This window comes from Solanum pennellii, chromosome 5, assembly GCF_001406875.1.
Source record: "Solanum pennellii chromosome 5, SPENNV200".
Taxonomy (NCBI): Eukaryota; Viridiplantae; Streptophyta; class Magnoliopsida; order Solanales; family Solanaceae; genus Solanum; species Solanum pennellii.
Window position 1 is genome coordinate 75,711,318 of NC_028641.1, and position 25,771 is coordinate 75,737,088.

At 32.4% G+C, this 25,771-nt stretch overlaps 4 protein-coding genes across 6 annotated transcripts; 2 read left to right on the forward strand and 2 right to left on the reverse strand.

Moving 5' to 3' along the window:
- Nucleotides 1-50: 50 nt before the first annotated feature.
- On the reverse strand, nt 51-7,342 carry LOC107020442 (O-fucosyltransferase 1). Of its 3 annotated transcripts, none has more exons than XR_001456868.2 (10): nt 7,174-7,342; nt 6,907-7,057; nt 6,030-6,108; nt 5,841-5,911; nt 3,755-3,843; nt 2,859-2,982; nt 2,497-2,780; nt 2,024-2,153; nt 592-1,319; nt 51-145 (listed from the first exon to the last, which is right to left on the reverse strand). XR_001456868.2 is itself a non-coding variant. In XM_015220806.1 (9 exons), the coding sequence occupies exons 1-9, from the start codon at nt 7,179-7,181 to the stop codon at nt 705-707; spliced, it is 1,551 nt and encodes a 516-aa protein (XP_015076292.1). In that variant the 5' UTR covers nt 7,182-7,342; the 3' UTR covers nt 152-704. The 3 variants fall into 3 exon arrangements, 1 of the variants encoding a protein (XP_015076292.1); XR_001456867.1 differs by lacking the exon at nt 51-145 and adding an exon at nt 152-501; XM_015220806.1 differs by lacking the exon at nt 51-145 and having other exon boundaries at nt 152-1,319.
- A 1,051-nt stretch (nt 7,343-8,393) lies between these two features.
- On the forward strand, nt 8,394-11,803 carry LOC107018702 (protein PXR1). Its single transcript, XM_015219250.2, has 2 exons — nt 8,394-8,885; nt 11,466-11,803. Exons 1-2 carry the CDS (start codon nt 8,454-8,456, stop codon nt 11,634-11,636), a joined length of 603 nt encoding a protein of 200 aa, XP_015074736.1. The 5' UTR covers nt 8,394-8,453; the 3' UTR covers nt 11,637-11,803.
- Nucleotides 11,804-12,205: 402 nt separating this feature from the next.
- On the reverse strand, nt 12,206-17,734 carry LOC107019053 (alkaline ceramidase-like). Its single transcript, XM_015219638.2, has 3 exons — nt 17,512-17,734; nt 14,035-14,308; nt 12,206-13,041 (listed from the first exon to the last, which is right to left on the reverse strand). The coding sequence occupies exons 2-3, from the start codon at nt 14,286-14,288 to the stop codon at nt 12,528-12,530; spliced, it is 768 nt and encodes a 255-aa protein (XP_015075124.1). The 5' UTR covers nt 14,289-14,308; nt 17,512-17,734; the 3' UTR covers nt 12,206-12,527.
- Nucleotides 17,735-19,046: 1,312 nt separating this feature from the next.
- On the forward strand, nt 19,047-24,096 carry LOC107019773 (triacylglycerol lipase 2-like). Its single transcript, XM_015220146.1, has 9 exons — nt 19,047-19,211; nt 19,540-19,647; nt 20,359-20,499; nt 20,804-20,914; nt 21,689-21,832; nt 22,199-22,239; nt 22,929-23,008; nt 23,214-23,309; nt 23,777-24,096. Exons 1-9 carry the CDS (start codon nt 19,047-19,049, stop codon nt 24,094-24,096), a joined length of 1,206 nt encoding a protein of 401 aa, XP_015075632.1.
- Nucleotides 24,097-25,771: the final 1,675 nt, after the last annotated feature.

Here is a 25,771-nt window from a genome sequence, read left to right on the forward strand (position 1 = left end):
AATTATTGTCCCAAGATCATTTATATATGATCTTGACTTGTATTAGGGGGTTGGGGGTGGGGTAAGGAGGACACCATACTGAACCTGAAATAACAAGCCAACGTATTAGTTGTCAACGCCAGAAACCAGAACTCCCGTTGACAACCTGATGAATTGTAGGAAAGAATGTATTATTTTCGTATCAGAACGTACCAAATCAGATACAACAATGGTTCTCAGCTGATGAAGTAAACAACATCCTCAGATACTCAAAAAGATACAAAATGGAAAAAAATGAGCAAAATAAAATGCTCAGATTATCGACATTTTAAGCATCGAATGACTCTGATATTGCCGAAAGGAAGGTGCCGAGTCCCTTAGTCATACATATGAAACCTCCCTGGATTCTCGTTGATCGAAAAATTAACTCAAACACCAATCGAGGATATTCTCCATATGTTATCTTTTTTTCCCAGAAACCTAACCTCCTATGCTGCTTTTATCCATTGGCAGCTACATTTACTGTTATCACTTGTAAGGTGATCGATCACTAAAAATGTACAAGTAAAACCATCACAATAACTAGATAGAATGGTCTGAGATAAGTTATACCTGTAAAACCAACTCGTAGATAAGGAAAACCATTGCATTTCTTCCGTTTGACCTCGTGGTGTCGCGTCATTTCAAGATCCATAAATATTACCAAGAAACTTCACACAGAAAACCTATTTATCTGTGGCTAACGTCAAATTTGATCCACTTGCCTCAAAGTCACTGATTCCTTCCCTCTCCATTTGACTATTTAAGACTTCAACAACGTCATGTGGTGGACATTTATCAGCAGGATTTACAGCTGATTTTTTACAAAAGCACTCTGGCCAAGAATTAGTATAAAATGATTCAGGTGAGATCCGCTTATGAGGTCCACCGAAGTTTGTTTTTAACATGGCACGCCTAACTGCTTCATCAAAACCAGCTGTATGACCCTTCTCACGATCAATAAAGATAGGAGCCAGTGCTTTCCTATCAGGTCGGATTGTCGTGCGAAAACCATAGTATAACCGATGACCAAGGAGATTGTTCGCGAAATTGCTTGGTCCATCATATGTTGGCATGAAAATATCAGAGAGAAGACAAACCATATAATCCACAGCAGAACCTAACAAGCCCATAGTGTTCTTCCCCAGCTCACCTGTGGTGTCCACTGTACTATGGTTCTCCAAGCGGGGGAACAAGGAACGGAAAGGTTTCATGAATCGCTCACCACCAAAGAGCTCACCTGCAGCAAGGTATATCCTAGTAGAGTTGTCAAAACCCATTGCGCGTAAAATAAGACCCACCTGCCAGATTAGAAGGGGAAATATCAATTACCTGAACAGAAATTATCCAGTTAACAATACAAGTATTTTTGTATATTCTTAAACAACTCATAAAGACTGAACCAAATTACCTATTGTTTGAAAGAATTTCTACTGTTAACACTGGCGCAAATATAAATAAATCAAGTTTAAAATTGAGCTTCATTAAACAAGAGGATGTTGAAATACTTTGATTTTTACAGAGTCAAATTAGTATTTGAGCTAATTCTCAATTTAATGATGTGCAATTCTGGAACTGATTCAGGTCCTTGATATGATATAGAAATTCGGATTAATAAAATATCATCATAAAGAACCACAAGGAATTATGCACTCTTGGCGCCATATTTGTGCACCTTCCTGTTGTATCCCTAAAAGGTATTCTTGGCTGGTTATATTACAAGATATATCAAGTTCCAGTGGATAATCTCTTTATTGACTTCTAAAGTTCGCCCTTACATAGATGCACTTCCTTAAATTCGTAGTTACTCTAGTTAAAGAACAGAATTGAATAGAATATAGACCATTGATATCGTAAAAGCATTGGAGCTATACTAAGCATCTTTCACCTCTACTTAACCATTCTAAGATGGCTTTAAATCAAGTAACTTAAAGCAAGGATAAAAAATGTAAAATTGAAGAATATCCACACATTGTGTACAAGTATCTATAAGAGTTAAGAGTACCTCTTCTGGAGTTAGTGGACATTTCCCAATTGCCCTTCTTTCATCATATATAAGTCTCTTTTCTGCAAAATTTTCCTGTCTATACTTCTTCAGAATCTTTTGCTCCTCAGGAGAAAATATGTCAAAGCACCTGGGGAAACCGAGACAAGATTAAACAGATCTCTAAATCAATGCCAAAAAAAGAAACTTGTGGTCTACACTAACTAGCACCAACTAGAAGTACTTCAAGGGCTAAGGATACCCAGTGGAATAGAGCAGCTATTTTTTCCTGGCCAAAAGAGGAACAGGAAAGAGAAACAAAGTGAGTACGAGAGAGATTTGAAGAATCTGTTCTTCCTCTCTTTCAATCTCTTTTTCTATTACATTGTTGCGTTTTTTCCTCTGGGCCACCTCAGGAAAGGACAGAAGATGGGGGACTAAAGCACCACTTGAGCTTTAATATACTAAGGTGCATACAACAATCAGTAACTTACCCAGCAAATGCTAGCATATCCATCTCAAAACGAAGATGTATTGTCATAAAGTGGCCTTGCGAACGAAGTTTAGTGACAATTGATTGGCTTAAATCCATAATATGAGGCTTAAATCGAAGGGCATGATAGTTAACTCTACATCTCAGCCGCTGGTACTCAGGATAATCGATTTCTTCAGCCAGTCTATGTGAAAAAGGAGTAAGATAAATAGCACCGTGTTCCTTCATTGTCTTTAGAGCCTCTGTTGTATACCAACTGATAGGAGCATCTCTAGGAGGTCGAATCTGGAAAAAAATGCTTTCTTAAAATCCATTAGAGCCTTAAGAAGAACATGATCAAACTTTGCTGGAGCAATGGTGTACCTGTTTTGCTTTTATCTTCTTGACCTTTCCATTTTTTCGGATTTCAGGAATGCTTTCCACTATTCTTACGTCATACTTCAATGTCTTAATAAAATGTTCAACATCGTAGATACCTTGAAACCCACTGAGGATTAATAGAAATAAAGCTGCACGTTATGCCTCAGTTAATGGTAAGAACTCAAACTATTAAACAGTTTGAAAAAATTATAAATGAATCAAGAGCTAGCTTGGGACTAAGTTAATGGTAACAAACTAACTCCGACAAATATTTTGAAGGACTGTCTAAAATCAATCAATATCATGCTCAAGGGAAGCTTCCTCCTCTAGTGATAAAGAAACCAGTGCAACATTCTATTCATTGTAAACACCATGATGAGGCATAGGATTTACTAGTCTAATCCTACTTCCTAGTAAACTTTTTGGAGAGCAGGATCTCACAAAGAATAGCAAAATCACTCAGTAATAACATCAGCTACATAAAAAATAAATTTTAAAATATCAAGTAAGAAAAGAAAGTGTCTTGATGCCCATGATTCAAGATGAGTGGCTGAACTTCAAACTGTCTTTAATTTCTCAATTTTCTTTAATCCACCAATTGCTGGGTGCATGACAAGTATACTTGTATACGCATAAAGTTTCCCTTTACTTCAGTTTATAAATTCTTGAAATGGTTATAATTATAAGGAAAAATAAATAAATAAATAGAGAGCGCACAAATATCACACTCAAATAATTTTCCTACGTGCCATTAAGAATAATACCTTGCATGTTGTTGAGGATACTTAGAACCAATGTCATTATGGTAAAGAGATTTAAGCAAATTCTCAAATAACAATGTCAATCGTGATACATGTTTTAAATGGTATAAGAATTGGGGAACTCGGGGAACTAAGTACCTATCATCGTGCCAGAAGGAATTTGCATCCAACTCAGGTAACACCAGTGTAGCATTCATAATTCGTGCAGCAAGAACTGCATTACAGATCTATAAAGTCACAAGCATTTGTTATGTCAAATATATCAATAACATAAAGGACAAAAAATGAGATACCAATCAATCCCAAATTAGTTAAGAGTAATTCTATAAATTCTCATTATCCATTCTGTTATACTAAGGTTCAATCAGACAATACTAAAAAAGTGTTTTTTATAACACAGGTGTTTAGGCCAGCTTGCACATGCCTAGACTATTCCGCCGGGTACATGTTGCCTCCCACCAACACAGATACCGAGTAATTTTGTCCAACAAGGCTTAAGTAGATAGGAAGAATTGCCTAGTGTTTTTGCCTTCACAGAAATTTGAACCTGAGATCTCATGGTTCTCCTACTTTATAGATCCTTAGGCCACACCCTTTTGGTGCAATACCAGGGAAATGCTTTGAGGCAAATTAGGAGTCATTAAAAACTAAATTTTCACGAAATCTCACATGTATCTTTACAAAGAAATAACTAGCTGAAATGGAAGTACAACTAACACCACACATGATATTCGTGCAACAAGAAGAAGTCCTAATTCAACTATATAGAACTTTTGTTCGAATTATGTTCTGTTCTTGGTTAAACATGCATTCATCACGAGAGACTACAAGTCTTTGAGATAATACATTCACTTAAACTTTGGTCAAGTTTATAACCTTTAATTATCAAACTGTAAATGATCTATGCATGGGGAAGTGTACAAAGGATATGGTCAAACAATTTCAAGCAACCTTATGGCATGCTCCCTCTGTCCCAATTTATGTGCAATGCTTGACTAGACACAATTTAAAAAAGAAGGGAAGACTCTTCAAACTTGAGGTCTAAAATAAGTCATAGACATTTTGTGTGGCTATAAATAATCTTATTATGAGTAAAACGGAAATTCAAAGTTAAACTATTTTAAAATAAGTATGACATTCTTTTGAAGACATACTAACAAGAAAATGACACATAAATCAGGATGGACAGAGCATTATTCTGGAATTTTCATCTTTTATTGGATAACTGATGCAATCTCATATGACTGCAAATCCAGTTAACATCTCCATTTGAACAAAATTTATATTGTAGATATGTTGAGCCTTAAGAGGCCAACATGCACTCATATATTACATGTACTGGTCTCACAATTGTTCTATAGTACTTAAGTTTCAGAGCATTTCACTATATTATTATTGACCTCACGTAGAACATCATGAATCTTGCTAAGACCATATTTAAGATTAAAAGGAAAAATACTTTTTTGATGGTATCACCAATCTTTTGTGCTTGTGAGGGGCCCTATAATACACATTCACCACCAAAGTTTTCATTGGATTTCTGAGGTTAGGCCATGGATTACCCGAATTAAAAAAGAGATTAACATCAGGGATTTCGAAGGGGTAGAATTGAGTTTTTGGCAATTGAGGAGTAGTTTCCAATCCCATATTTATTTTTGGCACACCCATGTAATTCCGGGTTGTATAGAGGATTGGGTGTCTTTTTTAGAGAATCATATCTATTTGTAGGTCCTTTACTGGTTGGTATACCTCTTGTATAAGGCCTTCTTTTGGCCTTGTGATTAATGAAAATATTTACCTGGAAAAAAAAATTAAAAAGAGAAAGAAGATGCAACTTCAACAACCACTTCAGTTTAATCATTGTTAAATGTTAATGTATCTTTTTTTTCAAATAGAACTCGACTTCATTAATCAGTGCTATTTCAATTTATGTTACATTTTCATCTTAACTTTCACTTTACTAGAACACTAAGACTAGATCTATCCAAATCTTTCTTGTTCACTAGCTTCTTTGACCCATCCTTCCAATATGACAAGGAAACCTTCCTATCTAGCTCTACTTCCCGAAGTTGATGTTGTAGACCAACTTTATGACCTACTTCCGGAAGATGATGTTCTTTGATCAAAAAATAGTAATATGGCAGTTAGAGGGATTTACTCCAGTAAATTATATGAAAAAATATTCATAAAAATCAAGCCAAGGAGGCAAGGATCAGTTACGCACTGCACTACGTTGTTGATTCAGGCCACCATTACACCGAACCCGTAAATAGCCATTGCTTTCACTGGCAGGAGCTGCAAGAGAGAAAAGATAAAGAGATGTTGGCATAAAGCTACAGCATTGCAGATTTTGATATCGTAATTCTGTTCATTTTGAATTTGGTCTGGGACATAGATAGATAAAATTGCATACGAGGCCAATCTGATCGAGGAGCAGATGACGCCCTCCAACCATCAGAAGCAGCAGTTCCCCAGAGTGCCTCTGCATTAATCTGCTCAGATAGGAAAAAGAACATAAAAGTATGTAACATAATAATCTACTGATGAAAAGTGAACTAATGGTTCAGATTCTATGATGGAAAACAGATTACATATTTATATACAAAAATAGCTAAAACCTAGTGGAGATGTGGTAAGATAAATAGCTCAGCTCATGCAAGTACTCCACATTAGGTAGTATCATGTAATACTATATGCTGCACATTTATGTTATAAAAGACGAGCATATCAGACTCGCAATTATCAACTTCCTGCTGAGAGAAGAGGAAAAATGTAAAAATTTGAAATGAACTATCATCAACTGAATTTGTAGCTGAGATTTTCATTAGCCGTAAATAGAACTGTTTTTCTAGCTAAATCACCACATTTCAAATAAACACTGCAGATTCCTAACAATACTAAATTCAACAGTAAATAGGACCTTTTTTCTAGCTAAATCACCAGATTTCTCTTATATTACTGCAGATTCCAAACAACACTAAATTCATCTGCAAATAGGACCATTTTTTCTAGCTAAATCACTAAATTTCTAATAAAAGTAAGCAACTAAAAGAACTAGAAAAGCAATCCAAGCTAATTTATAAACAGCTTAAAACGCAGTACCACAGCTGAAAAACTATTACTATTACTACTCAACATCGCAGACATGAGCATGAACATACAAATCACCACAACAATAACAGCAAACAGGACTTTTTCTAGCTAAATCACCACAATTCTAATCAAATTAAGCAACTAAAAAAACTATAAAAGTAATCCAAGCTAATTACAAAAAGCTTAAAACACAGTACCTCAGCTGACGAACTGTTACTATTACTACTCGACATCGCAGACATAAGCAGGAACATACAAATCACGACAACGATGACAGCAACCGAGAGCCTTAAGAACATTGCCTTGACACCTCCTAATTGCTGCTTCAGCGGTTGCCGATATCCAGGCCTGACGCAAAACCGCCATAAACATCAGATCCAAAGCGATATTCAATCAAATCAACATACAGAAACCAAAAAAGTTGCAGATTTTTGTGAAAATAAGAGATTTATGCATGAATTTACCTCCGCATTTTTGCTGAGATCCGAGAAATGGAAAATTCCGCGAAGCTTCAAAGTTGAGAAGAATTACGTGCGCTGAATCTCTGGAGAAATCTGCCGACACTAGGCGAATTGAAGGGCTAAAAATTTAAGAGTGAGAAATAGAGGAAACAATTCGTATTCGTATACATATAATCGTGTTATTGAAGTCAGTGGTTTTTTTAGTTTTAGAAATTTGTGATACCATTACTTACGGGTGTGTATAATCAATGTTTTTAATTTTTTTTACAGGTTGGCTTAATTAAAAAATATATCGGTAAGTGTTAGCTATAACAAAAAATGTATTTTCGAAAAATTGGTAAATTTATTATTGGGAAAGGGTTAAAAATATTTCTCAACTTTGTTTTATTGGTTAATTATGTCCTTGCCGTTAAAATGAAGTTAGTTTTATGCCTATCATCTGCAAACTTATCATTTATACCCTCCAAACTAACGATTTACCCCAAATCAAACTTAAATTCCCAATTTCAATCCGATTTCCCATTTAGAACTCATCTAGGAAATTATTTTGTAATCCAACCCATATAAAAAAATCCGCCACTATTATAAACAAAATCGAATTTAATTTTCAATTTTCTCAATCTTGTTAAGTCAACAAAAACAAAAAAGAATGAATTTCTCCCTTGTTATTGGATTTGTTGTAGTTGCTGCTCCATGTGTAATGTCGTCAAAATCATTGTTAAAAGCTTTTAAGGATATAAATAGAAGTACTACCTTACAAGTCTCTTTTGTCTTTCTCTCTTTCTCATTTTATACAAATTCAAATTGTATATAATTTATCTCTTTTTTTGTTTTATACAATTCATTCAATTGTATATTCTCTGCCCAAGTTTCTTTTGCCTTTCTCCCTTTTTCATTTTATACAAATTCAAATTGTATATAATCGTCCCTATATACTTATAATTATACACTTTGTTTTATACAATTCTCTGTCCAAATCTCTTTCTCTTTCTCGTTTTATACATTTCGTTTTATACAATTCGCTTCAATTGTATATGTATAGCGAATCATACATATATATGTTCGCTATGAAACGCAATTGTGCAAACTTTTGCTATAACACAAATATAAATTTTATATTTGTTATATGTGAAAGTTGTTCAGCGAAGTTGAACATTTTGTTTTTTTGTTTTTTTATGAAAATAAAAAAAAACACTTCTATGTTTTTTTTTAAAGAAAAATCGATTAAATACACTCTTAAGCGGTGATGGCTATACTTGTTGCATCACCATAGAAGCATTAAAATGTCGCTTTACCGGCAGCTCCTCCGTAAAACCCCGGCGGCCCAAACCCTAAAACCCATTCTCCGATCAATTTCCACCACCGCCGATTCCACATCTACCGCCGGACAATCGCATCACAATGACCATCAGAGGAACCATGAGTTCCGTCCACCGAGCGACTACCTGAATTCATGGACAGCACCTAAGGATCCTAAGGAGGCGGAGGCTAAACTAGCCCGTTTGCGCCGTGAATATGCGAAGAAAGTGAAGGAGGTGAGGAAAGAGTACATACAAGAAATGGAGCTTCAGAGGATTGAGAAGATGAGAAAAGATGAAGCTAAAAAGGAGGCTCAGAGGATTGCTAATGAGGAACGCAAGGTTGCTAAAGCTGCTGAGAAGAAAGCGAAGGCGAAGGAAAGAGAGGCTGCTGAAGAGGAGTTCCGCAAAACTCTGGTATGCGATTTTAAAAAAATGAACTTTTTTGTCAGTTTTTTGTAGTTACATTGTTTTGATATTACTTGAGTATACCGATTTTGCTTATCCTAATATTGCATTTGGTATGGATGGACACGGTTTGAACATTTTTTCGTGTTTGGGTGGAATATGTGACGTGGTAATTTTGGTGTATATGAACTCAAATTGTTGCTGTAATATGATTAGCTATTGATCTCTGAGCCTCCGAGGTGATCGTTTATCCTGTATTTATCGTCATACAAGCAAGTTTGCAGAGAGTGGATTGTCAAATTGTGCATTTCATTGAGGCAAGGATAAAAAAGTTAGCTTGCATTGTTGTCAAATTGTGCTTCTCCAACTTTCTTTTTCCGTCCATTTTGAAACAGTGTGATTAAATCGTGTCAGTTCCCCATTTTATTTGAAATCTAATACTATTTTTCCTTATTCAAATACATGCGAATCAAATGTTACTTGAGGCTTTCAAATGTTCTTCTGATTGAATTAAAACTATTCACGCTCTTGTCTTAACTAGTCAAACTTACACTCGATGTGTACTCTAGTGTTGCTGTCTCATACTTATAGCATGTGTTTTTTTAATGCTGATCTTTATTTTCTGTGTATATAGTTTGTAGTGACTTTCACTTCACTCTTGCATTTGCTGTTTCTCTATGGATCTTCTGTGAAAGTTGCTGGCATTACTAAAAGCTTGTTACTAAGCAGCATATGTTTATTTCTTATTATTATTATAGTAAATTCTAGGTTCAAATTGTCAGTTCCAAGTCTGAGTATAGGAGAATAGTTATGTAGGTGGTCAGCTTAGAACTAGTCGCATAATGATAAAATCTTTGCAATGTCTTATTTTATAAGGTAATATGCCAATTTAAAATCTAGGACCTGCAAAACTCATGCTGAATCTCCCACTGCTTCGTCTGTTCGTTTGCTAGGCAACCGCCATAAATTATAGGCCTAAATGGAGCAAAATAGATGTAAAGGATTCATATAGCCGGACCAACTAGGTCGGATTGAGGTGTAGTAGCAGGAGTTGTGATTTTTACTGCTTGAAGTAGCTACTAGGTGATGGTAGTTTTTACTTCATTGATGATGATTGCCATCAGTGAGGAGTCTATGCAAGTATTAAAGTTCTAGTTAGTTGGTTTAGGATGTGTTGTAAATGAAAAGGAATAAGGTAATTTTGCTAATTGTCAACACATTCTGTATGATCACTCAATTGTTGGATACGGACAGACTTAGGACTTACATTTTACTTGTAATTGTATTACTGAAAAGTGTCATGAAATACTTTCTTTTGAGGTTAAAGTATGAAGATAGATCACATTGCTTAAAGAGCCTAAAAGGCAGAGAATAAGAATCTGGACTTGTTTTTGCTGCTGATAAATACTGATAAGCAAAGCTGATTAATGCATTGAACGCGTCAAGTTCTAGGTATCCTATCTTATGAGCTTTGAATGTCCTCAAAGAATGTTTCATAAAAATAACTAGAAAAAAGAGTTTTGATTATGCATGTAAGTCGTAGAGTTGCAGAAAATATTAACAAAACAAGGGATCTGAAAGAGGTCTGAAGTTATGCCTGAAACTTCGATATAACATGTAGACAAGATTAAAGATAAACTTATTATGCATGTTCTTCGTCACTTAAAGCAAGGAGTGTTGTGAATGGAGGGGCTCTCAGTTCAGAACAATTTCTGGCTCAAACAATGAGATGTTTATTCTTTGGATCTCAACTTTTGAGGAATTGGATAGTAGAGACATAATAATATATTGGATGCTGATATAAGTTATTTTAATTCATAAATCAAATGGTACTTGTGGCTCTCATGTTCATCCAATTTAGATTTAAACTGTACAATTCTCATTGTAATAGCCACTCAAATGCAGACATTCAATGGTTAGCAAGGGGGATTGTTCTCCTTTTAGCAAAGTGTTTTTCAAACGCTTAATATAAATTTTTGATGCATGGATGGTTTATGTAGAGCCTCTAATTCATGCTATTGGTGTAGTTCGGGATATATAGATGATCATGTAGCGATTGTAGACATCTTAGGATCCTTCTAAGATGAGATAGGACCTAGAGATAGATTTTCTTTTGTGTGGGTTGCTGAGCCTACTCAGTTGTATGTGCTCTGTGATGTAAATTTTTGGGATCCCAGCCTTAGTGCTGAAGGTTTATATACAAACTTGTTACCTTTGTAAAAAAATAAAAATACTCAATATATCACATTGTATAGTGCCGCCTCTTGAAGACAGATACATGCACACGGTGAGGTACATGCATTGGACCTTGTTTACTAAAGCACTCCCCAAGTGAGCCTCTGTGTCTTGTTTAACGGCTTTAATCCACCTCAAGCGTGCTTTTATGAAATTATTAGTAGTTTATTCACCTCGTTTGTTTAGAGACGATACATACAGTTCAATTAGCAGGTTCAACTGTTAAGTAGGTTAAAGAGTATAGTCTGTTATATCGTCGTTGAATATGACTGAAATGCATATAGCATTGCTTTGCAAATATTCTCAATAAGTATAAATAACATATTCTGTGCTTCCTTAATTATTTTGTTTCAGCTTAAAGAAAGACAGGAAAAGCTTGAATATTGGAGGATGAGGGAAGAGAACTTCTCAAAGAAGAAGAAAGAGAAAAATGATCTTCTACAACGGCAAAGTTCCATGTGGATTGATGAGAAAGAGTTGGAGAAGAAGACACTTGAGGCTATTGTTGACACTGTTCATCTTTAAATTGTTTTCTTTCTCAAACATTTTTGGTCGGAGTGTTGTGTTACTGTTTTGAATAAATTCGAAAATGTGTAACTTGATTATTTGGATAGGATTCGAAATTTTACTGTAAAACAGACTTGGGATGCCATCTTATGAACTCAGAATTGCCTTTCTCTTTCTCAGATTTATGTTTATGGATCTTTACTTTCATGAAATTGAACATCGATTAAAATCTTTTAGATTAACAGACCCTACGTGAGCTTACCTATGTAAGGGGCTTTGATTTTTCTCTTGAACCCTCGCGAATTCACCATACATCAGATATATTTCATCCGATCATAGGAAGCAACCACATTTTCATTTTGAATTGGTTGTAATAAATGAAAATTCTTACTTTACATGAAAGATTAGATCTTGTCACTAGAGCTGTGTGTTGTCGACAAAGAAGAGGCATAAGCATCGCCTCTAGATACAATCCATCTTCCCTGGCCTTCCCATTTCCTCGAAATTTTCTACCAAAAGACAATTGCACCACAAGCAGTAAAAAAATTGAGACTTCATTGACTATACAGATGTGTTACGCCAGATAATGAGGTTCAGAATCAAAAGCCACATTTGTGGACACTTGCATAATAGCAAAATAAACCATGTTTATAACAGTTCCTAAAATGCAAAAACATTAGAGAAAAGACTACTAGTTAGTCATGTCAGCCTTCTATAGAAGTATAAATATATGGTACACCTGTTGACCACTAATTTTACAGTAAAAAATGAAACTAATTCAAACTTTCATTTACACATCTGCAAAATGGAGAAGACAAACAATCGATAGAGCTGGCACTTGTTCCTTGGCGCCATTTCATGCGCGGTTTTTTTTCTTCTTACAGGCTGAGTTCGGAGTAATAACTTGTGCTACTGAGCTTTTAGTTTATGGATCTTTACATATGGGAAAAATCCGAGGAGGTGCTTGATTTTTGGATTCCATTCTCTTTGCTGAGCACGGCAGTACATCAAGAATGTATTTGCAAAGTACACATTAAAACCCATAAGGACATGCCACAGTGCATGACCTTGTGGATTGAAGGACCAGCTTGAAATGTGCTTGCAGAAAAGACGGTCACACAGCCAACAGACAGCTCCAACTAATAAAGTGGCCACATATAACTTTGCAAGCTGCTTTGCGGATCTGTCTTCTGTATGAATGTAATAGTTATATGTGCGAGGAATGCATAGAAGGCACAATACTGCATAATGTAGCATGAAACCAATACCAAAGCGAATCTGGGAATGCAGAAAAGCAAATACGACACCATAAAGGAACAAAAATGTGGGCATCGTAGTCTTGTAATGCCAATCTGGTGAATAAATAATATAAATGTAGAGAAGCATTTCCCAGACCATGGGCGTCTCATCACATTGCTGTTGCCTATCAATTTAAAGCATGGATCATAATAAATTAGAATAACCATCAAATTCAAGCACATATGAGCAAGTATTAGTCAACATCTTGGATTTATGACAATTATTTCCCATCCATTCTGTATGCACAAGGCAAAAATATAGTTTTTATCTAACAAGAAACTTCAATGTCAGGCATACAACATTCACACAAGAAGCAAGAGGGATACTAAAGGAGGTCAACTTCGTATCTGGTTCATAGTCAGCTTTATCCTTTTTTTTTTTTTTTTGACGACAAGGGAAACCAGCAGGCAGCGGCCGCTACCCTATGCTTTATCCTGTTATGCAGCAAATTAACAAACATGAGACTAAGGGCAATCATTTATGCAAATATTTAATATCTAATGGAGCTACACCATTCACATGTAGATAGGTCGATAGATTTTCTAAAGGCTTCATTAATTTGTAAATTAAGACCATCTTGACGTAGCCTCTTTCTCTTTTTTTTTAAGGGGGGAAGGGGGTGGGGGAATCTTTTGATTGACGTAAAGAGGAAGTTTACAATCCCCATGGTTTGAAGAAAAACGAAAAAGAGATGGCCAGAAAGAATCAGAATCAAATAAATGTACCTATCATATACAGATATGAATTCCTTCCAAGACAAGATGCTACAAAAAAAAGCCCATCCTAATTATCTATTATCAAATTCACAAACCAAAAAGGAGAATATATTATCTCCTGTCAAGGTTAACAAATAATTAGGTAACATTAGCTGTCCATGAGTATTAGGTCATTTTCCTTTTACGAAGATTTTGGCTTCCAACAGTCCTAACATTCTATTAGCTTCTTAGGAAGTTTGATGTAGTGAATGAGACCGAATAAGATTTTCATGCATTTTACAAATTTTAGGTACTCATGTCAATAATGGATTCCTTCTTCATGCTCCACGAATGTGGGTAATAAATAACAACAAACCAACTTTATAATGAAAGAAAAGGGAAATAAAGGAGGAAGTGCTTACATCTGCCCCAACGTGGCATGATATATCATGCTCCCTAAGGAAAGTATTATGTTTGACATATGAAGGACACTGAACCTTTTCTCAAACCGCTGTCTGAGGGCATTCGCAAGACCAATCAAGGCCAAAATAATGCATGGGACATTTGATATGGTATTAAAGAACTCCGCAATATAGGAGGAGTGGACATAATTTAGCTCACACCAATCTTTGGTAGATGTTACAGGACCCCAAAAGCTTGAAAAGTCATCTGCCATTTTTCAAAATATATATGTACCTGCATGAAATAATGAGCTAGTGAGCTGTTGCTATATTTCTTTGACAAAGATGCAAGTCCAATATTCTGCGTAATGATAATAGTCAAAGCATGTATCATTAGTTACTATCATATCAAGAAATCAAATACTCAGTACTTCCCTAAAGGGGTGTGCATCGGTCGGGTTGGGTCGGGTCGGTTTTATGTATTATCGTTTCGCTTTATCGGTTTTCGATTTTTAAATATGCTAACCCAATAACAAACCAATAAGATATTCTTTATCGATTTTTTATCATTATCGGTTCGATTTTTGATTTACCCAATAAGAAAATGTTCGTAAAATATTATATGCATTCTCATTCTCTAAATGCTTTGATATAGTGAAACAAGAAAGATAATGAGAAATTGCATTAATAAGAAAAAATATAGTATGAAGGACATAATTACATGTTAACACCAAAACATAGTATACGATTTTTTTTGTTAATCAAATTACGGACCTTTACAAACTTGCAAATGCTACAACCTACAATTACAAACTAAGTAAAACTAAAACTAAAACTAAAACCAAAATCAAATAGCTACAATTGTGAACTCTTTAATTTAGTCTTTAGGTTTTGAGTAAACAGTAAAAACTAGTAATGCGGCCTAGTGTCAAGTTGGTACAGTACTACTAATTTGATATAGTTATAGTGTCTAATTATATATTAAATTATTAATATTCGATAATTAGGACGGATAAAATAAATTATTACCGTCTTATTGGATTGTCGGTTTACCCAAATAACCCAATAGTAAAAACCGATACCGAACCAATAACCCAACAATTTTTTTAAAAAAAAACCATTAAAACCCCAATAACCCAATTAACAATAGCTCAATAACATTTTTTCCGTTCAGTTTATCGGTCGGTTCGGTTTTTTGACACACCTATGACCCTACACAAAGAGGAAGAGAAACCACAAAACCAAAAATATAGAGACAGAACAATGAGATAATATTTGCTAAGCCAAATAGATGAACAACAAGGTTTTTTTTATCCTCTCAAATAACATCAAGAACAAAAGTGTTTCCCAATTTTAGTTTTACAAAATTTTAATCAGATTCACCATGCTTAACCAATTTAGTACACTATATGCACATATCTTGGATTCAATAAGTAAAATTTCATAGCAATCTAGCCTATGTCTATGAGCTATCAACAAAGGGCATATGCAAGAGACTGGAAAACAGAATCATTAAACAGTTTTCCACAATAAGAAGCATGTAGCACCATCATTCTGCATGCTTAAACCAATTTAACTATCATAGAAAAACCAGCCTAGCAGAGACATTTAATATTTTACTAGACATCGTTTATAGTTTCCTCTCTAAACAGACCTCCTTAAATTAACCTTTCCTTTGAAGATTCTAAAAACAAACTATCAAATTTTGGCACATTTTTCATATATCCCTTCCTAAGAGTAGCCACCAAATTACAATGATTAATAATCATAAACCCTTGAATCACCATAAATGCAGTTATATCAAACAATTTTCTTGATATCCTGCTAAAACAAAACCTTCCAAACAATGACTAGCCAAGGGTATTTGACATGAGTGGAAAGATCATTTGAAGGGTTACTAGGTGTTATGTGTCAACTGAATTAAGAAAGTGTTAACCACTTGCTCCTTCAGGCTTCAAGTACAGTTGCAGCAGCAGATCTCTGGAGTATGTTTTTCTCAATTTTTTTACGAGTCTCTGGATCATGCCTCACAATATATCAAAGAAGCTTATGAGAGCTAGTGATCATGGAAAGTTGATAAAGCCATCATGAAAATCTGGTTAATGGTGCCGGCTAGTATTTTTGATGTATCTAGAAAGAAGTTGTCAATGTTTCGATGGATTCTCAACTTCAAATCACTCTAAAACCCAAATATTTACTAGATCTGTTTAGCTAGCTCAACCAGGCCCTTGTATCTACTATTGATCATTTTTTGGATTGTATAATCACTCTGGTTATAGTGAAATATTTTGTATATGAGCCGACTCAATCTCTCTTTTGCAATTTTTGCTCTTGCACCTGCTTGATGCTATTAATGAAATCTACTTACTTCATCAAAAGTAGCATCTGAAAGTAACTTTTCCAAACATGATAACAAGTAGCACATTGACTTCGGAGATCACACATAATGTGTATCACTAATTTTAGGTCTTGAGTTTTCCGGCAACACAAGCACCATAGAACTCTATGTTTGCTCCCAACTCCATCTCAACTAGCATCTTCCTCTCTAGGGTAAAGGGTTTCTTTCCTTATCCAAGACAGGCCCACAGGGCTTAATTACTGAAAGAAAATACTTTTCCCGACTATATTTCTATCTTAAAATAGATAATGGCATTTCAAAGAACTATTTCCTGAGAATTCCTATTATATCACTCAATTGCTCTCACATGTATACTTGGTGTATAATCTTTGCACCATCTTTCATCAAAATCCCAAATTGGCAAAGAATGTGTCCTACGTTGCTAGAAATGGTTGAACTCGTAGAAAACTAACATATATCATCAAATCCTTCACATTAAGGATTTTATCCCCATAAAACTCATGCCTACAAGCATTCTATGTCAAATTTGATATCTTAACCATGATCATGAGCAAGTGCATAAATATACTCCTCTACCTTCAAACCTAACTATTAATTCATTGTCCGTTAAATCATGTATTCCACATTAACTGAAGTAGCCATAATAATAAGCAAAAATCAACTTCAAATAGATACCCTTCCTACCAAAATTAAATAGATACCGCTAACAAAATTTGCCATTAATTCATGAATTCAACATTAATAGTCAAAATTGATAATAATTAGCGAAAATCACCTCAGACAAACCTCATTCCCAACTTAACACAAATGGTTACATTCCTACAGAAATTAAACTTTTAAGATCACCTTGAACAAAATTTTCCATTAATTTACATATTCCACATTAATTGATATAGTCAAAATTGATAATACTTAGCAACAATCACCTCATATAAACATCATTTCAAACTTATCGCAAATATATAAAAAAAATCTAGTTCCTACCGAGAAAACAAAATTGAGATCATCGCTGAACATAATCCAAAAACAGAATACAACAAATAAGAGAATCCAATAACATTACATCAAATAAGTATATTAAATTATATGATTGATTTTAGCAGGTACCTAAAATCCATGCAAATAAAGTACAAATTTACCTTTCAAATCAGATGCAATCCACCGTTGAACTTCTCTAAATGTGTATCAATTTGCTCCCGCAATATATATACATATATATATTTGTATATAATATACACACACAGCGATCTTCTTCTTCTTCTTCTCTCTCGCTAGGGTTAAGAAGAAAAAAAAACTACAAAAAAATGGATTTTGTAAAAGTTTAAAGGAACAGAAGATGCTAATATAATGGGGCGAAATTCGAATTTGGACATTTTTGAGGCGCCTTAGAGAGAAATATTTAAATGTAACTTCGAACTTCGTGGGAAGCATTACGGGTCGATTTGGATTGAATTGTATCAGATTTGAATCAAAATCAAATCAATTTAATTAATTTTTAAAAAATATAAATTAAATCAAATTCAAAAAATTGATTTCATTATTATTTATGTGCTCCAACTTAAGCACGGATAAAATTAAGGTATAATATATAAATGTATCCTTAAATTTTGTTTTAATTTTAATTTTTTATGTGCATAAATAGAGATTTAAATTTAAATAAAATTGAACTAATAGACACATATATCTTACATGACATCTTATATAACTATTTGGTGTCTTACGTGTTTATGTCACATAGAACAGTGTCTACTTATTTGTCACATAGAACGTGTGTCTACTTATTCAATTTATACAAGTTTAAGTGATTATTTGTGAATACTTAAAATTAGAGTGTATGAATATCAGTTGAAGTCGAGTCTAATATTAAATAAAAAGACACATGTGTTTGTGTTTTATATCGTGACTTTATACATAAAGAATGTGAATTGTTGCGTTGACATTATGTAAAATGCATGTGGTTATTGTTCAATTTTATCTAGATTTAAGTGTTTATTTATTCACTTTCAAAATAGGATATACTTGTGCTGTCGAAATTTATGAGACACATTTTATTTTCTGAAAGTCAAGCAATTTAAGTTTGATCAGGAACTAGTGCATGAAATCTTTGATTTTCTAAAATGAAATTTATATATTTGTAAGCTATATAAAAAGTACTATAAATCACAATGATTGATAATCCAAAATACTTAAAAGATATGTGAAAATTTTATGATCAAGATAGATTTGTTTATCTTAAAATTTAAAATGTGTAACATAAATTGGGACAGAGAGGGTATATTGTTTCAATCATGAAGCAGGAAGGAGCCACCTTGGTAGAAGGGGTTCATCCGAACCTCCTTCGACGAAAAATTATACTATTTATATATTATTAAAATAATATTATATATATATATATATAATAGATATCGAAGCTCCTTCATTCATTCTATATATCTATTTTTATAAATTTTGGACCCCTTGTTAAAAAATTTGACTCCACCACTATCACAAAGTATTAATTAATAAAAAAGATAGGAAGATGGTAGAAATGAGAAGCTTTTGTTAATACCATTTCTTGGAATTAACATCATACCTTTTCTTTTTTTTTCTTTTTTTTGGCACTTCCAACTTAATTATAAAAAGGGAAACAAACTGAACTTTGGCGTTAAGAAAACTCAAAGTTTCTAAAAGAAATATGGCTTTTATGAGAAAACAAATTACAACAAGTTTAGTAATTGTTATTTTCTTTGTATCAACAGTTTTTGCAAGGAATATTTTGTTGCAAATATTGAGTGAAAATGAAGATGGAATTTGTAAATCTATGGTGGAAACTCAAGGCTATGGTTGTGAAGAACATAAAGTATGTTCAATACCATACGATTCATACAAAAGGGTTGTTTGATACGAGGGACACGTGATAATAATCTCGCGATAGAATATAAAATCATTTCATCCTATATATTTAATTAGTGTTATTTGCTAGTCTTAAAATTATTTTGTCATATTATACGTATTATAATGACAAAATAAATTATCCCATCATATTGATTAAATAATTTTATCTATCTCATTTACATACCAAATCATAAAAACATAAATGGTAGATAAATAACATCTATCACTATTATATATATATATATATATATATATTTGGAAAAATTTTTTATTTTGGGAATTTTTCTTTTTAGGTGACAACAGATGATGGTTATATTCTGAGTTTACAAAGGATACCTAAGGGTATATCTGGAAAGGAAGCAACTAATCCACCTGTTCTTCTACAACATGGACTATTAATGGTTAATTAATTCTTCACTTTAATTTTAGTTATGCTTATATTCTTTTACTTCACATTTACGAAAAGTCGACGAATAAAGTATTTTGTATTTATCTAATATTTGGAGAAGGGTGAAATAATTATAGAATAAATAGAGATAAAAACAAATATTTGAGAATTCGAGAAAGGAGAGTAAACCTCTCTAAAGGAAGAAGACCTAGCTTAGTTTTCTTTCGCACTCTAAGGAATATAATATAGACAGTCTACTTTAATGCAAGTATCCCTAGACTACTAATTGTTTCTACGACTTGAACTCATGATCACACTAGATTATTCTATCGTTACGTTTCTCTAAATTTCAAGTTTTTTCAATTTAATTTCATACATTACTTCATTTTATCAAATCTCGACCAAATCATGTTCAAACACTTGTTACAAACTCTATTTTTGTGGCGATTAAGTTAGCGACTTTCAGTGACAACAACTGATAGATAGCCACAAATGGTTATCATTGTAGTATTAACGAAGTTAATTGCAAGCTTAATGGTTAATTCTTCTAACTAATCTAAATATTAATTTCCTATTGGGAACAACCTCTTTACCTATAAAATTAAGGTAGGGGTTATAATTTATAAAGCTATATACAGACCATTCTATTCAGATCTTATATATGAGATTATACCGTTATTGTTGCTATAGTCGAAATAATATTATTTTTTTGGTTTAATGACAGGATGGAATTACATGGCTACTAAATCCTACAGATGAATCATTAGCTTTCATTCTAGCAGATAATGGTTATGATGTTTGGATTGCAAATACAAGAGGAACTAAATATAGCCAAGGACATACATCACTCAGCCCTCAAGATCCAGTTCAGTTTCATTAATTATATTTGCACTATATATTCTCATATATTTAACGATAATATTAGCATAATCGATAAAGTTACAGTCTGATTTGAGTTGTTGAAACAATCTCTCGCAAAAATATAAGATAAGATTGTAAGACGATAGACCTTTGTGGTCCAACCATTTCTGAACCCCGCGCATAGTCAGAGCTTAGTGCACTGAGCTACCCTACTATTATCTCATATATATATATATATATATATTTAGTATATTAGCCAAACTAACAATTTTTATAATTTAATCTATTTTTTTTCCAATTATGAACAGGCTTATTGGGAATGGTCATGGGATGAATTGGTGGATTTTGATTTACCTGCTACATTTAAGTATGTTCATGATCAAACTGGCCAAAAGTTACACTATGTGGGCCATTCTCTGGTGATTTTCTGGCTATTTTTTAAATAGTATTTCACTTTCTTGATCTAAAAATGGATAATTATTGCCATAAACAATTCGATCCAATAGTTAACATATTAAAATACATAAATCGTGTAAGTTTTATACTTAAATATACATATTCTATACATTTAGTATACATATTTATAAATATAACATATATAATCAATGTATAAAATGTGTATATTTCGATCATATCAATTTACTAGTCCAGTTGAATTATATATATCTAAAGATCCTTTCATTTCACTTATGGTCATCAAACTTATCTTTTTAGACACTAAAGTTATAAAACTTACTTTTTGTCACAAACAGTTATTTTCAATTCTATCTTTAAACAATAGTTATTATCATAGAGTTTTAAAATTTACGAGTAAGAATTTCAGATAATATCTCGACTTTTCACATGTAAAATTTGAAAACAAAAAAACTATATTTAGATTCCAAAGATTGAAAACTGGCTATTCCTTAAAATGGACGTTACCTCTTCATTTAAAAAATAATCAGTCATGTAGCTTAAAGTTTCATAAACTGAAAATTGGGGCTATAGTTCAACTATTTTTAAATGAAAAATTAGTTTTGTAACTTTAAAATTTAATGACCATCAATGAAGTGTAATGATTTGGGCACTGTCACGAAGAGAGGCTCGATGAAATAGACATGTTTGTAAAAACGCAGATAGACGGTTCCTCGAAAAATGTGAATCTAATAGTTGTTTAAGAATAACTAAACTTTTTTTTTTTTTTGAAATCTCAGGGAACTTTGATTGCATTTGCAGCAATTTCAGAAAATAAGCTATTAGACATGTTGAGATCAGCAGCTTTATTAAGCCCAATTGCTTATTTGGGGCAAATAAAATCTCCTCTTGCAAAAAGTGCTTCTCAAAATTTTATAGCTGAAGTAAGAGAACTAATTTTCTTTTATCGTTTTAAGCTCCCGTTTAGCTATAGATTTCGATAGTAGATATTATTTTTTAAAACATAAAATAAAACTAAAAGTTCCAAAAACTAATATCGAGACTGACCAGTTTTTTGATTTTCGGATGAAATTTCACTTTTCCTCACAAAACTTTAATATTTTTTTTAAATAAAATGTATGTTCAAGCACAATTTCAAATTTCATGAACTATTTTTTAACAAACTTCATGAACTCATTTTTTTATGTTTTAACTAAATCTATAGATAAACGCTAGCTTAGACATGTAACTTTGATTACACTTTCAATAAAAGTAGGTAAACATTTCCTTTTTATGTTTTTATTTTCCAGGGTTTGTATTGGTTGGGAATCCATGAATTTGATCCAAGAGGGTAAGATATTTCGGATGATCATTCAACTTTTAGTTTAAACAAACAAACAACTATCTATTATATTTTTGACTTATAGATTGCCCTGTTTCGAATAGTTTAAAGATAAAATTGGCATATTTTTTGTGAAATGCATAAGTACCCCTCAATCTATGCCCGAAATCTCAGAGACACACTTGTAATTTACTAAGGTCTTATTACCCTCCTGAATTTATTTTATAAATAATTTTCCATCCCTATTCGACCTACGTGACACTAGCTTGAAAAAAAATGTCATCACGTGCTGGACCCACAAGATAGTGTCACGTAGGCCGAAAATGGGTAGAAAATTATTTATAAAATGAGTTCAGGGGGGTAATATGACTTTAGTATAGTATAAGTGAGTCTCTAAAATTTTGGGCATAAGTTGGGAGGGTACTTGTGCATTTTCTCTATTTTTTTGTTTTCATGGATTAGTCATTAAAAAGGCTTTTTTAGCTATTTGGATAGTTGAATGATATTTTTAAGTTCGTTGTCTCACAATGATGAGTCATTTGGGGGAAACAACATTACGAAACTAATTTAACTAGTTCAGAAGTACTTTTGGCCCTTTTTTGCTTCTTTTATACTTAGTTATTTATATCATATCAAAAATACATTTCATGTTTGTTAAATTCATTTAGAATTTGCACTTTTGGCTGAATTATATACAGAGAGGCTGTTGTCAAACTTTTGGAAAAAATATGCCAAGATCCAGGCAACAATTGCAGTGACTTAATGAATTCTTTTACTGGTATCTCAATTCTTCACCAACTCACTCTTTTACATTTTGTTTTTTTGGACAAAGTCACATATCTGGCCAATCGACTAAGAATAATTATATTCGTTAGTCAAATATAAATATACATATGTATACATTAATATACAAAAAATATATACATTTATTGACTATGCATTTCTCATTTTCTTTTTATAATGTGTACTATTTTTTATGGTAGGCCCAAATTGTTGTGTGAACTCTTCAAGAACTGATATTTTTCTTAAGCATGAGCCACAGGCAACAGCAACAAAAAACATGGTCCATATAGCCCAAAGTAAGTTTGCTACTTCAATTCAATGCAGATAAATATACATAAAAACTTCAAATTTCGGTATAATTTAACGTATGATCACTAAATTTTACTATTATATAAAAAGGCTCTATTTTTTAATTAAAGTAACCGAGTCGTATGTCTCTAATATGCAAATGATTGAAAGGTCAAATTGACCACAGAGACGCCAGGTTATGCCACGTCACTCACCACATTATCCGCCTTGTCGCTCTGTAACATTCCACCTCATAAATAAAAAAATTGTGGTCTTTTTCTCTTATTCTATAACATGAAATTTAAAGAGTGACAAAGCCCTTGCGTGGCAACGGACATGTTATAACTCAACGCGTAAAATTTGACCTTCTCATCATTTGTATTTTATGATCAATTCACTCATAGTTTAAGCAACACAATACATAAAATTCCAGCTTCGCTACTGACTTTCTTTTTTTAAAATTTTTTTTGGATAGTGACAAGAAAAGGGACTATAGAAAAATTTGACTATGGAAATGATGAAGAAAACAACAAACATTATGGTCAACCAAATCCTCCACAATACATAATTTCAAATATACCAAATAATATCCCACTATTTTTAGGCTATGGAGGGGCAGATTATCTTTCTGATGTGAATGATGTTAAAACTTTGTTGGATAAATTGCAAAATCATAATCCAGACAAACTTGTCTTGCAATATACAGAAGATTATGCACATGCTGACTTTGTTTTTGGTACAAATGCTAAAGAAATTGTGTATAATCCTATAATGGCCTTCTTTAAACTTAATTAAGAAGATCTTATTATAAGGTTAATGTATATTTGTTGTTATTGATATTTTTCATTATATATTATAGTGTTTTAGTTGTGACTTGTGATTCAAAAGTTGAATAAGTAGTATATATATTCCCTCTTTTTATTTTACTTAGCCTATTATATCGAATATATTTCAATTTACTTGTTCAGTTTTTGAAATCAAATGAATTTTATTAGAGCATATTTTATCGTATGGTATTTACCAGCATTATAACAAACAAAGAATGTTATAGTAATTATCTGGCGGTAATAATATAATTGTCGTAATTATATTATATTTAACGATAATAATAAGTATGAATATTTATAACCAATACTCTATATAAATGTTGTTTATTGTTTTAGCAACTCTGAATATAATAACATAACTCAATTGCCATTAAAAAATTTTGTGGCAATATATCAAGAAAATATATTGTTACTAAATATCTTTTTGTTGTAATGTAATAAATAAATTTAGAATTTTAAAGCATCATTAATAATATTACTTTAACAAAATATACCTCCAATTTGTGTGCCGCGTTAACATTGGTCAAGTTAAATAAAATGAAAAGAAAAACTACATAAAGTAGCAATAAAAGAAACTACGAATATATATTGTTCGGACAACTAATTTCCATTTTTACAAGAACAAAAAGGCATGTAGGAATTAGAAAGTAACTAAAAACCAAAGGGACATAATAACATAAAATAGATGAGAAAATTGCAAGATTCAAATTACCTAATGTTAGGTAATTTAAAATTGCAAGAAAAAATAGTTAATAGGGAATGAAACCACGATGTCAATTAAGTGTTTAATTAACTTAATGCTTAATTAATATAAGTAAGTTCTACACCTAATACAAATTGGTTTTGTATTTTTTTCAATTAATAAGAGAAGACGTAAACACAAAGCATCCAAAATTTTGACTAACTAGCTAACTTTTATTAAAGGAAACGAATATTACTAATTTTACGTGATTAATATATTGTTCATATATAAAGATATTTGTATTTTTATTAGCTGTTATCATTCAATAACGAGGGCTGATTAATATATTGGTCATATATAGAGATTAATGTATTTTTATTAGTTGTTATCAGTAATAGAATCAAGGTTTTCACTAAAAGAATATAAAATAATAATTTTAAATACGTATGAATAATTTATTTTTTTGTAGAGTGAAGTGACCCTTTCTGAGTTTGGTGATTCGATGAAAAATCAATTTTAGTTCCCGAGTCAATTTGATTTTGTAAGGTTATCAAAAATAAATATTTATTAAGTATTTTAATAAAATTTACTGACAAATTTAAGAGACCATCGATATATTATATATTAATATGCAGTGGCAAGAAATAAAATGATTATGCAGATTTTACATCATTATTTAATATGACGATATATTATTTTATCGTACTGGCTTTAGAATATATTCCAAAATTGTCACTACATTTGTCACGTTAAAGAAATGAAAATGAGTATATTATCTTTTATGGAGTACTATTTGATTTTATGAAGATTTTTCATCATTTTTTAATATGGTGAAATATTTTATATTGACTTTAGAATATATTCCAAAATTAATATGTATCGGCAGTTGGCTACTACTTTAATAATTTGTCACGTTAAACAAAAAAATGTGTACGTTCTGCTAACTCTTATTATTATAATT

Coding starts and splice junctions, on each gene's coding strand:
- LOC107020442 (XM_015220806.1), bottom strand. Junction 5,912..6,029: donor TCCTCGATCAGATTGGCCTC/GTATGCAATTTT, acceptor TCTCTCTTGCAG/CTCCTGCCAGTGAAAGCAAT. Junction 1,320..2,023: donor GTCCACTAACTCCAGAAGAG/GTACTCTTAACT, acceptor CTAATCTGGCAG/GTGGGTCTTATTTTACGCGC.
- LOC107018702 (XM_015219250.2), top strand. CDS start 8,454: ATGTCGCTTTACCGGCAGCTCCTCCGTAAAACCCCGGCGGCCCAAACC. Junction 8,886..11,465: donor AGGAGTTCCGCAAAACTCTG/GTATGCGATTTT, acceptor ATTTTGTTTCAG/CTTAAAGAAAGACAGGAAAA.
- LOC107019053 (XM_015219638.2), bottom strand. CDS start 14,288: ATGGCAGATGACTTTTCAAGCTTTTGGGGTCCTGTAACATCTACCAAA. Junction 13,042..14,034: donor CATGCCACGTTGGGGCAGAT/GTAAGCACTTCC, acceptor TTAAATTGATAG/GCAACAGCAATGTGATGAGA.
- LOC107019773 (XM_015220146.1), top strand. CDS start 19,047: ATGGCTTTTATGAGAAAACAAATTACAACAAGTTTAGTAATTGTTATT. Junction 22,240..22,928: donor CATGAATTTGATCCAAGAGG/GTAAGATATTTC, acceptor AATTATATACAG/AGAGGCTGTTGTCAAACTTT. Junction 23,310..23,776: donor CATGGTCCATATAGCCCAAA/GTAAGTTTGCTA, acceptor TTTTTTGGATAG/TGACAAGAAAAGGGACTATA.